This window comes from Pyrus communis, chromosome 17 (genome assembly GCF_041283825.1).
Source record: "Pyrus communis isolate YQ-2024b chromosome 17, ASM4128382v1, whole genome shotgun sequence".
NCBI lineage: Eukaryota > Viridiplantae > Streptophyta > Magnoliopsida > Rosales > Rosaceae > Pyrus > Pyrus communis.
This window is the reverse complement of record NC_142581.1, coordinates 6061840-6078089: the sequence shown is the minus strand read 5'-3', so window position 1 is coordinate 6078089 and position 16250 is coordinate 6061840. Positions and strand designations below refer to the sequence as shown.

The window sequence follows — 16250 nt, the reverse complement described above, 5'->3', positions numbered from 1 at the left end:
TTTGTCCTTGTTCTGGTTGATCACAGGGAGCATTGACCAGTGAGTTCACCTAAACCTAAGTCACATAAATGTTGAGGAAATGGAAGCATGCGCATGAAAATGTGAAAAAAGAACCGGCGATGCGTTCATAACTTCATATAGTATTTTCCAGAATTCCACTGTATTTTAGAGGATATGAATAGAGAATTGAATGTGCGGCCAAAAAAGCATGCGTTTATAACTTCTTATAGCATTTTTGAGAATTTTATAATAATACGGTGGCATGCATCGAATGAAAAGGGAGCTAGATGATGGTTCGGACACCCCAAAAATAGTTTTAGCTCTCTCTCACACACATCACACATGGGACCTACCCTCCCCCAACAACACCATACTCCCTTGAGCACCAAGCAACTGAGAGGAGAAACCCCAAATTAACACCACATATTCATTCCCCTCTATAAAACCCCCAGCTCCTCCCAAATCTCTCCCAACCCTAACCAAAGGTTCAGTCATTCAGCATCTAAAAGCGTCAAATTCCAAACCAAATAATACCCAGATTCTCAAACTCTCAAACTTTCAACCCAATGGCAAGACTTGGTCTGATTTCCGTCCTCCTTGCTGGGTTCCTTCTGGTTTCTGCAATGGCTGCCAAGAAATCTGATGATTTGGGCAGGGATACAGAACACTTTGCTTCCACTGCGGCAGAGCCATCGTCGGATAGTGAGAGCATGGAAGAAGTCGCAGCGACGGAAGCTCCATCTTTCCGGCGTTTGGGACCTGTTGGAAAGGGTGGAAAGACTGGAGAAGGTGAAAAGAAAGCTAATAATTCGGTGGCTGGTGGTGGTATTATTATTGCCGGGCTTCTCACTACCATTTCTGCAGCTGTCTTCCTCTACATCAGGGTCACCGGAAGAAGGGGTGGAGTTCAGTGATTATCTATCAGGACTATATCATCTGTAAAAAAATATACACCAAGAGATATCATTTTGAATATGGACTAGGATTCTCCTCCTAATCTCCTTCATTTCCTTCCCCTCCTTTCATACTTCTCTCTTTATCTTTCTCTTTCTATAAAAAGTTAACACAAGATGTTAACATAGTTTAATCGTAACCGTTCAAATAGGAGGAGAGATTTGGAGATGAGAGAATTCAAAGATATTGCCTTCATGGATCTTCTCTAGCGGCACTCCTTGGTGGTTAGCAGCTTTTAAAGTGCTTTTTGCACTATTTGGTAAAATTATGGGAGTGCTCATAAGGCGAGTGGCTTGTCTACCCCAATTTTATGTTGATTCATTTGGTTCATTGGTTTGTCTTCTAGGTGGTGGCAACTCAGCAGTCGTCGAGTAGTTGATATGGTGGAGGCGGCTGCTTGCTTTTTTCAATTCTAGGTTTTTAGCTTTTGTGTTAGTATAGGTAGTCTCTTTTGAGCCTATTTCATTGTAGTTTCTTCATGTGGAGTTCGGCTTTGCTTGACAGTTTTGGACTCTCTCTTTCAATCATCCTCATTTTTGTATTAGCTTTTTCTTTTAATGAAATTTAACAAAAAAAAAAAAGGGTAAATTACATTTTACCCCATCAGGTTTGGGATCAATTACAACCTTATACAATATCTTTAAAATCCGTTAAGTGATGACGTGGCAAATATAAGATCCACATTTGTGCTGACGTGGTTGCCAAATTTGTGTCACGTGGCAAAAATTATGCATTTAAAAGATAAGCATTTATCCTATTAAAAAAAATTAAAAACCCTAAAACCCATCTTCCCCGACCCACCTCCCTTTCCTCCGCTCTCTTCACCTCCCCTCCCCTCCCTTCTCTCCCCAAATCAACCATTTCCTTCCCTCTACCAGTCCCCATTCACCACCCTACATTTTCTTTCTTTATTAATTTCGAAAAAAATATCAGCAAAAAAAAAAAAAAAAAAAGGCATCCAAAATTTGCCTTCACTTGTTGGCATATCTGGAAAGCAATGTGTAACTTTCTGTTTAATCACTCTCCTATTAATCCTTCCCAAGTTCTTCTTGCCATTCCACTTCCATAGGTGTGTTCCTCAGAGTGACGGAAGCTCATCCTCTTTCCTCCTCGCCTATCACCATGGGAGAAGTTCTGGCAGCTCGGTGGTCTCCTCCTCCATTTCATTTCCTCAAGGTAAATGTGGATGCTAGCTGGTCTGCATCATCTCTTACTGGTTTTGTTGGGGTTGTCATCAGATATGAGAGGGATTTGTTTGTGGATGTAGTCTAGTCTGAGGTTCAGGCTACGAATGCAACCACGGCTGAAGCTGTGGCTATTTTAAGAAGGTGTCAATTGGTTGCCTTTTTAAGGCATCGTAGAATCATCAATGAGTCTGATTCGAAGGACATCATTTCCTCTTTATCTACTTCATCGGACAATGGCAGATGGGAGGCCTTCCTTACCTTAACGGTTGCTCAGCGGTTAGGGAAGTCCTTTCAGGACTGTAGCTGGTCTTGGATTTCAAGGTTAGCCAATATGACGGTGGTGTTTGAAATGGTATCAGGCATGTTGTTTTGGTTGATAAAGATTGAAACTTTGAATAATGGTTTGAAGAAATTTTGTGTTTGTTTTTCTAGAGAGAAACGGAAGAGCAAAAGTCAGTCTGTATATTTCTTATCTCAAAAGACAAATTACAAAGACTATATCTTTCCACAGCTGGTCTAAAAACCAGATACTACATATAGGGACCTAGTACTCCTCTCCAACCATTAATGGTTATCGGAGGATATCATCCATCCACTTGGAAGAAGATGAGAATGCTCAGTACAATTAAAAGATAAAAACACCGGCTGTAATCTTTCTAAAACTAGAAAAAGAAACTAGCCGTTGAATTTAAAAAGCTCATTCTAATTTTAGTAAGGTCTTCATTTCTTCACACTTTTCTGCTTCCTTTTGATTTCATCTACAGGATTACCTTCTGCAGGTTAACTCTAAAGCTAGGAGGCAGCTTAATTCTCAACAGCCTCTCCTAAGCTGCTTACTGGCTTCACTCCTAACTTCATCCTCAAGTAATTGAATCGATCTTTAGGCAAAGCTTTTGTAAGTATATCTGCCAACTGTTCTTCACTCCTGCAATATACCACATCAATGGATCCTTGCTGCAATGCTTCCCGAATAAAATGATATTTCCTGTTTATATGTCTGGTTCTCTAATGAAAGACTGGATTTTTGACCATCGATATTGCTGACATGTTGTCACAAAACAATGGTGTTGCTTCAGTTTGCATTTCACCAAAATCATCCAACACAAATCTTAGCCAGATAGCTTGAGCTGTTGCCTCAGCTACTGAGATATACTCAGCTTCTGCAGTTGACAAAGCAACTGTGTTTTGTTTCACTGAGGCCCATGAGAATATACCACTTCCAAAACTGAATGCATATCCTGATGTGTTTCTACTGTCATCTTCACTGCCAGCCCAATCTGAGTCACAAAATCCAATAAAAACAGCATCCTTGTCCCTCGTGAATTCAATGCCATAGCTGAGAGTACCTTGAATATATTTGAGAACTCTTTTAGCTATTCCCAAGTGCTTCTTCGTGGGACCATGCATGAATCTAGATAACAAATTGGATGCATACATTATATCAGGCCTGGTTGCAGTTAAGTATAACAGGCTGCCAACAATCTTCCTAAACAAACCTTCATCAGCCAGCTCACTTCCATCAACTTTCTTTAGTTTCTCACCAGTGGGTAGGGGAATTGTCACTGACTTACAATCCTCTAGGCCAAACTTTACAAGTAAGGACTTTGCATACTTGCTTTGATGAATGAACACCCTTTTATCAGTTTGTAGAACTCTCATTCCCAAGAAATGATGTAAAAGTCCTAAATCTGTCATCTCATACTTCTGCATCATGTCTCTTTTAAACTCACTGAGTAATGCATTACTGCTTTCAGTATAAACTATATCATCAATATATATAGAGACAATGATCAGCTTTCCTTCTTCATCAGTTCTGGTATATAAGGTGGCCTCATTGGTGCTTCTTTTAAAATTGCAACTAGTGAGATAAGTGCCAATCTCACTGTACCAGGCTCTAGGAGCCTGCTTCAAACCATAGAGGGCCTTCTTTAACTTATAGACCTTATGACTTGCATTTTCCACTTCAAAACCCTCTGGTTGTTCAGTGTAAACCTCCTCCTCAAGTACTCCATTCAAGAAGGCTGACTTAACATCTAATTGGAACAACTTCCAACCCTTTTGTGCTGCAAGTGCAATCAGGGTTCTAATTGTATCTAACCTTGCCACTAGGGCAAAGGTTTCATTATAGTCAATACCAGGTTTCTGAGCATACCCTTTTGCCACAAGCCTAGCCTTGTGTTTTTGAACTGTTCCATCCAGATTCAACTTAGTTTTGAACAACCATTTGACTCCTATGACTGGTTTGTCTCCAGGCCTTTCCACCAGTTCCCAAGTTCCATTCTTCTCAATAGTTTCAATCTCAGCATTCATTGCTTCCTTCCATGCTTTGTCTTCAATAGCTTCATGATAAGTTTCAGGTTCAATAATGGTCATATGACATCTTGCATAAATGTCCTCCAAACTTCGCAACTTTACTGGTGTATTGCTTGGTGATGACTCTTGACTGGTACTGCCAGTGTTGCTTCTAGAAACATGTTCATCATCTGAGACTAATTGAATGGGATTTGAATAGTCAATGCTTTGAGTTTCATGAGAGAATTCTTCTGTTTCAGTTATCTCAGAATTTTCATTTCCAAAAATGAGAGGCATGTAGACTGTTTCAACCTGCTTGCTTTCCCAATTCCAGGATTTGTTCTCATCAGATACAACACTTCTTGAGAGTATAATCTTCTCAGTTTGAAGATTATAGATCCTGTAGCCTTTCTCACAACTGCCATAACCCATAAAGATTCCCTTGCTTGCTTTGCCATCAAATTTCTGTCTAATATTTGATGGAATGTGACTGTAACAAATGCTTCCAAACACCTTCAGGTGTTTTACACCTGGTTTTCTTCCTGTGAAGGCTTCAAATGGAGTCTTGCCCTTCACTGAGGTTGTAAGACACCTATTCTGCAAGTATACTGCAGTTGCAACTGCTTCAGCCCAAAAAACCACAAGGATGTTCTTCTCAGCCATCATTGATCTTGCCATTTCACCAATGGTTCTATTTCTTCTCTCATCCACTCCATTTTGTTGAGGGGAATATGCAACTGTTAATTGCCTCTCCATTCCAGTGTTAGAACAGAAATCTAAGAATTCATGAGAGGTATATTCACCTCCTCTGTCACTTCTCAGCTTCTTAAGCTTGAAACCACTTTGTAGCTCCACAAAGACTTTAAATTTTTTAAACACATTGAACACATCAGATTTGTTCCTGAGGAAATACACCCAACACATTCTTGAGAAATCATCAATGAATGTGATGAAGTACCTGTTGCCACCAATAGATTCATTCTGCATTGGTCCACAGACATCAGTGTGCACCAGTTCTAGTGGATGACTTGCTCTCCACACTTTTTCTTTATCAAATGGTTCTCTGTGCATCTTCCCAGAAACACAACTCTCACATATTTCCTTCATTTCCGATAATTCAGGCAAACCAAGCACCATTTGTGTTTGCTGCATTTTCTTCATGCTAGTAAAATTCAAGTGACCCAATCTTTTATGCCAAACCCATGGATCTTCTTGTATTGCTGATTTCCTTGCCACTGAGTTGACAGATTCCATGGACAATGGAAAACATCTATTTCCAGTCATTGCAACTTTAGCAACAACATTATCAAGACTACTATCATCACATATTAATGCATAGTTTCCTCCAAACAGAATGTAGTACCCATGCTCCATCATTTGCCCTATGCTCAGTAGGTTTTCATCTAATCCAGGAACTAGCAGCACTTCATTTATGTTTTCATCTAATCCAGGAACTAGTAGCACTTCATTTATGTATCTTTTCCCTTTTCATGTCTCAACTACAAGTGTCCCTTTTCCTGTAGCTTGAACAAGGTCTCCAGTGCCCATTTTTACTTTGCAGGTCACTGACTTATCAAGATTGATCAATAAGGACTCTTGAGAGGTCATGTGATTGCTACATGCGCTGTCCACAAACCACACAGATTTGCTTGATGCAATTGAACTTGCATGACACGCATAGAACATTGTTCCTGTGACTGCATCTTCTTCTTTTGCACAGTGTGCAACCTGTTTACCATTGTCACAATCCTTATATCTGCATCTTCCACACTTGGGTTTTCCTTTATATCTGCATATACCAAAATGGTATTTGTCACATACTTGACATAGCGGTTTCACATTTCCTTGGCTGCCACTTGATTGCCTGTTGTGTGCAGTAAATTTGTTGTTCCAGCCACTACCACTGCCATTATTCCAGCTGTTTTGAGACCAGTTCTTACCCTTCTTATACTGACCCCATTTTGGGTTTGTCTTATACTGAGACCCTTTGACACTTCCAGTCCCATTTCCATTTCCTTCGACTTTAAGGCTACTGAAAGCTCTCTCAGTACCTATATATTTCTCTCTTTCCTCATGCAAGTCTTCTCATTTATCATAGACTTTCACTGAAGCTAAGACTTCCTCAACTCTAATAGTGTCTAGATCTCTGGTTTCTTCAATGATTGACACTATGGACTTATATCTCCTACTTAGACTCATCAACAGCTTTTGAACAATTCTTTTCTCTGTTACATCTTCTCCTAGAGATTTCAAGTTGTTTACTATCTCAAAGAACCGAGCCAGGTAGTCATCCAGAGATTCAACATCATTCATCCTTAGATATTCAAAATCAGCTCTAATGGCTTGTAATTTCACAGCTCTTACCTTTTTGTCTCCTCTGAACTCTCTTCTCAGGATTTCCCAAGCACCCTTTGCAGTATTCTCATTTCGGATTCTGGGAAAAAGTTCATCAGTGATTGCTCCTTGAATGAGGCTTAGAGCTTTGGCATTCTTGATCTTTTCCTCCTTTGAAACAACTGGTCTTTCAACTGGAATGTGCTCTGACTCGCTTTCTCCTTCTTCCTCAGAGATTTCCTCTCTGGAAGTTTGTTGTCCAGCAAGACCAACTTCAACCACATCCCATAGATCGTAGGCTATGAGAATGGTTTCCATTTTTACAGCCCAAAAATCGTAGTTTGAGCCATTAAATTGTGGTGTTCGTAAATCACCACCGGAGGAGCTTGATCCAGCCATCTTCTCAGGCAGCACCACTCAAATGGTTATAAAGGTACCACCTTTAAGGTTTTTTTTTTTTTTTTTTTTTTTTTCGGAGATGGATCTCTCTGACAATATCACGCCCTTTCTTCGGAATCAGACCCGGAGCTCTGATACCATGTTTGAAATGGTATCAGGCATGTTGTTGTGGTTGATAAAGATTGAAACTTTGAATAATGGTTTGAAGAAATTTTGTGTTTGTTTTTCTAGAGAGAAACGGAAGAGCAAAAGTCAGTCTGTATATTTCTTATCTCAAAAGACAAATTACAAAGACTATATCTTTCCACAGCTGGTCTAAAAACCAGATACTACATATAGGGACCTAGTACTCCTCTCCGGCCATTAATGGTTATCGGAGGATATCATCCATCCACTTGGAAGAAGATGAGATTGCTCAGTACAATTAAAAGATAAAAACACCAGCTGTAATCTTTCTAAAACTAGAAAAAGAAACTAGCCGTTGAATTTAAAAAGCTCCTTCTAATTTTAGTAAGGTCTTCATTTCTTCACACTTTTCTGCTTCCTTTTGATTTCATCTGCAGGATTACCTTCTCCAGGTTAACTCTAAAGCTAGGAGGCAGCTTAATTCTCAACAGGTGGATACTTTGGCGTTGCGCAAAAGTACGGATATGTGCAACACCACTTGGGTCTGCAGACCCCCATCTTCGTTGGTACATGTCCTCAATAAGGATGGCTTACCTTGTTCCCCTTGATGTCTGGTGGCAGTTGATGGGGTGACACTTGAATCAAGTTCTTGTGTCTTTCTTCTTATCCCTTTCACTACTTTGTTTTGCTGCTCTGTTCTCTGTTGGTCTTGGTGTAGACTTTCTTTGTAGCTGTTTGGCATCTTTGCCATGGTAATACATCTCCAGTTTCCATATTTAAAAAAAAAAAAAAAAAAAGGAAAAAGAAAAAGAAAGAGGTAAAATGTAATTTATCTAAAAATAAAAATATAACAGTTAAATTATACGTAACATTATCACACTTCTTTTTACTTCTCACACACCTTTTTAATTTTCGGCCGTCGAATCAGATGAATTGAAGATGATCAACAGACAGAAATTAACAAGAACATATGATAAGTAAAAAAACATGTGTGAATGGGACACTCCAACATTAAATTATACGCAAAGATCGCTAACATTTTCCCGTTGTTTAACAGGAAATAAAACGCCTTGCTGACAGAGAAAGAAAACCGAAACTCAGCAAACTGCGATGGAGCCAACAAATGAAAACCCTACCACCGCAATCACGAATCGAAACCTAAACGATCTCCCTGACGAGATCCTCATCCACATCCTCACCTTCCTCCCCACACTAAACTCCGTCGAAACCTCCCTCATCTCCCAGAAATGGCGGCCCCTCTGGTCTCGCGTCCCCTCCCTCGACTTCAACTACCAACTCTTCCCGCCGCACGAGCATCCCTCCCATACCTCCCAGTTCTACGTCGAGTTCGTCGACCGCGCTCTGATTTCCCGCCTTAATTATCCCCTCCACACTTTCCGGCTCTCTTTCCTTTACGACGAACACTACCGCTCCACTGTCGACTCTTGGGTGCGATCTGCCGTCGCCCGCCTCCGCGCTCGGAAGCTCTTTCTCGACTTCTTCATCGAAACCGATGTTCATGACGAGGAGAAACCCCCGTACGATTTCCCTTTCTATGTTCTGAGAGATGGGTGTGTTGAGAAATTATCGCTCACAAGCTGTTATCTTACTCTGCCGGCGAAATTGTCCACCATGCAGTTCCGGTCGATTCGATTCATCTGTTTCAATCACGTTTACTTGGAGGACCAGGCCGTGAAGGATTTGTTATCTGCTTGCCCCAATTTGGAGGTTTTGGAAATTAACAGCTGTTTGGGGCCCCATCATCTGGAGATATGCAGCACAAGTCTTAAAAGGCTAATACTTGAATTTGGGTATATCCCAAAGAAGAAGCAGACGTTATTGGTTGATTGCCCGAAGCTTTGTTCGATCAGTATTGATAGTTGTGAGTTTGAAGAGTGTGTACTAAAGAATGCTTCTTCTTTGGTTGAGTTTCATGTTGATTTTCCGCATCGAATTGATAGGTCGTATCGTCCTTGGAGTAATGTTGTTAGGCTGCTCGAACAAGCACCAAATGTTAAGCATCTTAATGTGCAAAATTGGTGGTTCAAGGTAATCTTTTGACTTGTTTCTCATATATATCGTTGTGGAAATTATGCCAATATATGTAGCTATCTGGTTGGTTTTTGAAGTATGTGTAAGGGTTCTCATAGAAAGGCATAGTTTTGGTGTTTTTCGGCCAAGGATATGCAGCCGTGCACTTGTGAATGTAACTGTGTCTTTTAGGAATTGAAAGAGAAAATAACATGAGAGAATGTAAGGCTTTCGTAGCTTATCGTTGAATCTTGGAATCGGAAGAAAGATGGAAGGGGTAATTAGCTATTCAGGTCTGCTCATTACTACAGGGGTTGGTCTATACATGGGAATTGATTAGTTTTTAATTTATACAAATTGGTCATGGATTGTTCTCCCAGAAAATTTGTCGACTCTTATATGTCCTATCGTTTTGTTTTTTGTAGCTTAGTATGCATTTCTTATGCCAATATTCTTGGTTTGATAAAACTAGATATTCTCCATTTACGTTTCTTCACTAAGCATAGTGATGTGAGTGGTGATAAATGACATCGGGAAGAAAATTGAACTTCCGATCACTCTGGTTGCTCCACCTAATTGCTTGTGGCAACAAGTTATTAAAACATTTTTGGGTATGGAGTTCTCATTCAAAATGTATCAATGAGATGTTTTAACTTAATGACATTGCACAAAAGTGTTTTGGAAAATTGAAGTCGAACTACCAACATAAGGTCCTGTCTATTGTTTCTTATCCAAGAAGACTACCTTGATTATCACTCATTCTAAGAAGCAGAATTAAGTTATAATTAACCACTGGTGCATAGTTGTCTCTCCTGGAGATTGCGTTTTTCAGATCATCCCTCGGAACTAATTATCTTAAAATTGTGTGTCCGGAAATAAGATCTGGTAGCCGCCTGTCTTACTAACCAGCCATGTGATTCTGTGCTAGACAGGCTTTAATCGCTTTCTTACTCTGTCCGCTTCATTGCTGTGGGGTTTGTGGACTTGGGGGGTTTTCAAATTTCATTTTTTACCGCTTAACCTACTGGTTCTTAGAGGGATTATGTTGTCGAACATCTTCTGATATTCGTAATTGTTTCCTTTGCATGTGCCCTCAGTTTCTGACATCAAAGAATACTTTTCCCGAAAGTTTTATTCTCCACAATCTGAAGCTGTTGGTGCTGCGAACTGGGTTTACCCAATATGATCTTGTTGGCATGGCTGCACTGCTTAAACTTTGTCCCAATCTTGAGACACTGATTCTAGAATATCCTTTCAAAATGGAGAAAGACGTGAGTACTTTTACACACAGAATTATAGCAATGCTTGATGTTACTTATCATTCTATTTTACGTTTCGTGCTGCATATCTAAAATTTGATGTTCTAATTTCCAGGAGAGTTTACCAGAAGAGCTCTTAAAGAAACCAGTTCATTTCAGCATGCCGAGTCTCAAGCAAGTTAAAATGAAAGCGTATAACGGACGAAAAAAACAAGGTAGTTTTGTGAAAACCTTGATGAAGCAAGGAGTTGTCCTGGAAAAGATTGTCCTCCTTCTCGACCAAGTTGGCCAGAACGAACCGCTTCCTCCGATAATTCTAAATAGAAATGTTTCACAAGCTTGGGAGATAGTCACAGAACCAAATAGTGGATAGACTATGAGGTTTAAATGGGGAATGCAAAACCCTGGAGCTCTGAGGCCTTCAACTTTAAACTTTCAACTGCTGTTTTCGTATATTGAATTAGACTTTTGGATTGAGCTCTGTAATTAGATTTCTATGACATTGACTGGGACTGCATTTTCTTGTTCTTGTATATATGAAGAGTTTGCAGCATGTTTTATGAGCAAATTAAGTTGCTGAAACATATAAATCTCAATACTAAATTGCAGCATATAATTTGGGAAAGGTTTTTAACTAAAATGGTCCATGAATTGACACAACTTCTTACTCTTGTCCTTAAGATTTGAATTCAATAGAAGTGGTTTGTTAACCATCGATCATTTAATCACCCTGCACGTCCGTTGTTTTGAAGTTTTCACCTCAAAAACTCACAGAGGTATGCTATCCGCATATTTTTGTTTTTTTTTTTTTTTACTTTTCACACACTCCTTATTAATTTATATTCCTTGATCTTGTTCAATTCATCTGATCTGATTATTGAAAATTAAAAAGGTGTGAGAAGTAAAGTCATACCAGATGGTGACATGCACGTGATTTAAAGCTGTACTAATATTTGACGACAAGATGGATGAAATTTTATCGAATATAATGGCCGTACCCGTATTTGACGGTAAAGAGAATGAAATGTCATCGAATTGGACAATTGAGAAGTTAATTGGGAAGTTAATTGGTTTATTTCCAAATAGTCAAGGTGAATTTACCCGAAATGTAATTAGGTGACGGTTTCAACTGGGTAACAATTTACCCAGAAAAGAAAAATCGATTTGGAGGTCAGTATCAGAGACTTGGCAAAATGCTCTGCCGATTGCAGAAGCAAAAATTAAATGAAATCGAGGATGGAGGAGACGAGCAGTGAAGCCCCAAACACTCGAAACCTAAACGATCTTCCGGAGGAGCTCCTCCTCCACATCCTCTCCCTCCTCCCCACATTGGACTCCGTCCAAACCTCCCTCATCTCTCGCAAATGGCGCCCCCTCTGGTCCCGCGTCCCCTCCCTCAACTTCAACTACCAACTCTTCCCGCCGTACGAGCCGCCGCTGGACACCCGCCAGTTCTACGCCGAGTTCATCGATCGCGTCCTCATTTCCCGCCCCAATTCCCCCGTCCACACTTTCCGCCTCTCTTTCATCTACCACCATTACTACGCCTCCCACGTCGACTCCTGGCTCCGATCCGCCGTCACCAACCTCCGCGCTCGGGAGCTCTACCTCCACTTCTTCATCGACCTTAATTTTTACAATGACGAAAGCCAGAACCACATCTATGATTTCCGTTTCTCTCTTCTTAGAAATGGGTGTGTTGAGAAATTGATCCTCATGCGTTGTGATCTTACTCTGCCGGCGAAATTGTCCACCATGCGGTTCGGGTCGATTCGGTTCATCTGTTTCGATCACGTTTATTTGGAGGACCCGGCCGTGAAGGATCTGTTATGTGCTTGCCCCAATATGGAGGTTTTGGAAATTAACGGCTGTTTGGGGCCTCACCATTTGGAGATATGCAACACAAGTCTTAAAGGGCTAATACTTGAATTTGGGTATATCACAGAGAAGAAGCAGACGTTATTGGTTGATTGCCCGAAGCTTTGTTCGATCAGTATTCATAGTTGTGACTTTGAAGAGTGTGTACTTAAGAATGCTTCTTCTTTGGTTGAGTTTCATGTTGATTTTCTGCATCAAATTGATAAATCGTATCGTCCTTGGAGTAATGTTGTTAGGCTACTCGAACAAGCACCAAATGTTAAGCATCTTAATGTGCAAAATTGGTGGTTCAAGGTAATCTTTTGACTTGTTTCTTATATATATCATTGTGGAATTATGCCATATATATATATATATATGTATGTATATATGTATATATGTAGCTATCTGGTTGGTTTTTGAAGTATGTGTAAGGGTTCTCGGTGTTTTTCGGCCAAGGATATGCAGCCGTGCACTTGTGAATGTAACTGTGTCTTTTAGGAATTGAAAGAGAAAATAACATGAGAGAATGTAAGGCTTTCGTAGCTTATCGTTGAATCTTGGAATCGGAAGAAAGATGGAAGGGTAATTAACTATTCAGGTCTGCTCGTTACTACAGGGGTTGGTCTATACAGAGGAATTGATTAGTTTTTAATTTACACAAATTGGTCATGGATTGTTCTCCCAGAGAATTTGTCGACTATTATATGTCCTGTTGTTTTGTTTTTTGTAGCTTAGTATGCATTTCTCGTGCCAATGTTTTTGGTTTTTGATAAAACTAGATATCCTCCATTTACGTTTCTTCACCAAGCATAGTGATGTTTGTTGTGATAAATGACATTGGGAAGAAAATTGAACTTCCGATCACTCTGGTTGCTCCACCTAATTGCTTGTGGCAATAAGTTATTAAAACATTATTGGGTATGGAGTTCTCATTCAAAATGTATCAATGAGATGTTTTAACTTAATGACATTGCACAAAAGTGTTTTGGAAAATTGAAGTCGAACTACCAACATAAGGTCCTGTCTATTGTTTCTTATCCAAGAAGACTACCCTGATTATCGCTCATTCTAAGAAGCAGAATTAAGTTATAATTAACCACTGGTGCATGGTTGTCTCTCCTGGAGATTGCGTTTTTCAGATCATCCCTCGGAACTAATTATCGTGTTTCTAGAAATAAGATCTGGTAGCCTGTCTTACTAACCAGCCATGTGATTCTGTGCTAGACAGGCTTTAATAGCTTTCTTACTCTGTCCGCTTCATTGCTGTGGGGTTAACCTTTGCGGACTAGGGGGGTTTTCAAATTTCATTTTTTACCGCTTAACCTACTGGTTCTTAGAGGGATTATGTTGTCGAACATCTTCTGATATTCGTAATTGTTTCCTTTGCATGTGCCCTCAGTTTCTGACATCAAAGAATACTTTTCCCGAAAGTTTTGTTCTCCACAATCTGAAGCTGTTGGTGCTGCGAACTGGGTTTACCCGATATGATCGCGTTGGCATGGCTGCACTGCTTAAACTTTGTGCCAATCTCGAGACACTGATTCTAGAATCCCCTTTCAAGATGGAGAAAGATGTGAGTACTTTCACATACAGAATTATCGCAATGCTTGATGTTATTTATCATCCTATTTTACGTTTTGTGCTGCATATCTAAAATTTGATGTTCTAAATTCCAGGAGAGTTTACCAGAAGAGATCTTAAAGAAACCAGTTCATTTGAGCATGCCAAGTCTCAAGCAAGTTAAAATGAAAGCGTTTAATGGACAAAAAAGACAAGGTAGTTTTGTGAAAATCTTGCTGAGGCAAGGAGTTGTCCTGGAAAAGATTGTACTTCTTCCCGACGAAGTTGGCCAGGACGAACCGCTTCCTCCGATAATTCTAAATAGAAAGGTTTCACAAGCTTGGGAGTTAGTCACAGAACCAAATAGTGGATAGACTATGAGGTTTAAATGGGGAATGCAAAATCCTGGAGCTCTGAGACCTTCAACTTTCAACTTTCAACTGCTGTTTTCGGATATTGAATTAGACTTTTGGATTGAGCTCTCTAATTATATTTATATGAGTGCATTGACTGAGACTGCATTTTCTTGTTCTTGTATATATGAAGAGTTTGCAGCATGTTTTATGAGCAAATCAAGTTGCTGAAACATATAAATCTCATTACTAAATTGCATTATATAATGGGAGTTTTAATAAAACATTCATAGTACTGTTTACTTTTAACGTTAAGGACATTTTTACTTTAAAAAGTCACTCTTAGTGCTATTCACTTACAACATTTTTTTGTCCTTTTGATTAAACTCAAAGTGGTCCATGAGATTGACACAACTTCTAACTCTGGTCATTGAGATTTGAATTCAATAGAATTGCTTTGTTCACCATCAATCATTTTAATCACCCTGCATCTCCATTGTTTTTAAGTTTTCACCTCAAAAAATTATAGGGGTATGTTACCCACACACTTCTTTTTACTTTTCACACACCCCTTGTTAATTTATATCCTTGATCTTATTCAATTCATCCGATCCGACTGTTGAAAATTAAAAAGGCGTGTGAGAAGTAAAAAAGAGTGTAGATAGCACACCCGAAATCAAATAGTATGGCTACAATACTTCAAAGTATGGCATGCACGTGATTTAAAGTCGTATCAGTATTTGATGACATGATGGATAAAATTTTATTGAATGTGATGGTCGTACCAGTATTTGATAGTAAAAAGAATGAAATTTCATCGAATCTGATGATGAGATGAGGAGTTAATTGGTTTATTTTCAAATAGTCAAGGTGAATTTACCTGGAATGTAATTAGGTGACAGTTTCAACTGGGTAATAATTCAAGGGTAAAATGGCAGTTTACCCAAAAATGAAAAACCGATTTGGAAATCACTATCAGAGACTTGGTAAAATGCTCTGCCGATTGCAGAAGCAAAAATGAAATTAAAGAATCAATCAATCGAGGATGGAAGAGACGAGCAGTGAAGCCCCAACCACTCGAAAGCTAAACGATCTTCCGGAGGAGCTCATCCTCTATATCCTCTCTTTCCTCCCCACATTGGACTCTATCCAAATGTTAGGGCCTTACAAATATTAGACAGCTGTTAATTCCCACCATTGTGTTCTTTTGTCTTATCTATGTAGAAGTTGGTTTCATCCAACGGTTGTAACGGTGGAGATGTGTTCCAATCTGTGCTCTCCTCCTTTAGGGTTGTATATAAGCCCCTTTCACCTTTTGGGAAAGGCATGAAATGAAAATGAAGATGTTTTAGTTATTTCTTTCCTTTTTTCTGCCTCTTACACTGTTTTATCTCTTCGATCCTATCATCTGGTATCATCAAGCCAGGTTGCTGCCATTCATGGGCAAAAGCAAGGCTTCCGTGGTCGCGGCCAACGTCACGGAGGCTGATCTTGAACTGTAGTACCAACAACATCAGATTTTGGAGCAATTTAATGGTTTCCACGACTCGGTGTCTCTGTTGGCCATACGCTAGGAATCCTTCCAGTCGAACTTGGCAGAAATCCAAGCCTCCTTAGCTAATATTAGCCTGGTCCAGACCCATCTGATAGAGGAGCTTCGTGCCTTCAAGCAACAGTAGCCCACGTCCACATTCCATCCTTAGATTCCAATCGGGTCACTTTCAGATCCTTATGGGGTCGTTTTCCACCCCGCTGCCTCAACTGTTCCAACCCACCTCGCTCTCACACCCCTCTCAACCCCCTTCCGTTGTTCCTCCTCCAACCTGGGGTTCCTCTACTCCCGTTCCCCATATGTTCCATTTTCCCTCCCACCAACTACCACCCTTCGTACCCAC

At 39.9% G+C, this 16250-nt stretch overlaps 3 protein-coding genes across 3 annotated transcripts; 2 read left to right on the top strand and 1 right to left on the bottom strand.

The window, feature by feature from the left end:
* Window positions 1–6270: 6270 nt before the first annotated feature.
* On the bottom strand, window positions 6271–7166 carry LOC137709185 (uncharacterized). The gene has a single exon (XM_088689582.1). The coding sequence runs from the start codon at window positions 7164–7166 to the stop codon at window positions 6519–6521; it is 648 nt and encodes a 215-aa protein (XP_088545708.1). The 3' UTR covers window positions 6271–6518.
* Window positions 7167–8323: 1157 nt separating this feature from the next.
* Window positions 8324–11150, top strand: LOC137709389 (F-box/LRR-repeat protein At3g26922-like). The gene is made up of 3 exons (XM_068448481.2): window positions 8324–9341; window positions 10421–10594; window positions 10698–11150. Exons 1-3 carry the CDS (start codon window positions 8403–8405, stop codon window positions 10953–10955), a joined length of 1371 nt encoding a protein of 456 aa, XP_068304582.1. The 5' UTR covers window positions 8324–8402; the 3' UTR covers window positions 10956–11150.
* A 535-nt stretch (window positions 11151–11685) lies between these two features.
* On the top strand, window positions 11686–14639 carry LOC137709390 (F-box/LRR-repeat protein At3g26922). Its single transcript, XM_068448482.2, has 3 exons — window positions 11686–12754; window positions 13842–14015; window positions 14119–14639. The coding sequence occupies exons 1-3, from the start codon at window positions 11807–11809 to the stop codon at window positions 14374–14376; spliced, it is 1380 nt and encodes a 459-aa protein (XP_068304583.2). The 5' UTR covers window positions 11686–11806; the 3' UTR covers window positions 14377–14639.
* Window positions 14640–16250: the final 1611 nt, after the last annotated feature.

Coding starts and splice junctions, on each gene's coding strand:
- LOC137709389 (XM_068448481.2), top strand. CDS start 8,403: ATGGAGCCAACAAATGAAAACCCTACCACCGCAATCACGAATCGAAAC. Junction 9,342..10,420: donor TGCAAAATTGGTGGTTCAAG/GTAATCTTTTGA, acceptor ATGTGCCCTCAG/TTTCTGACATCAAAGAATAC. Junction 10,595..10,697: donor CTTTCAAAATGGAGAAAGAC/GTGAGTACTTTT, acceptor TCTAATTTCCAG/GAGAGTTTACCAGAAGAGCT.
- LOC137709390 (XM_068448482.2), top strand. CDS start 11,807: ATGAAATCGAGGATGGAGGAGACGAGCAGTGAAGCCCCAAACACTCGA. Junction 12,755..13,841: donor TGCAAAATTGGTGGTTCAAG/GTAATCTTTTGA, acceptor ATGTGCCCTCAG/TTTCTGACATCAAAGAATAC. Junction 14,016..14,118: donor CTTTCAAGATGGAGAAAGAT/GTGAGTACTTTC, acceptor TCTAAATTCCAG/GAGAGTTTACCAGAAGAGAT.
- LOC137709185 (XM_088689582.1), bottom strand. CDS start 7,166: ATGGCTGGATCAAGCTCCTCCGGTGGTGATTTACGAACACCACAATTT.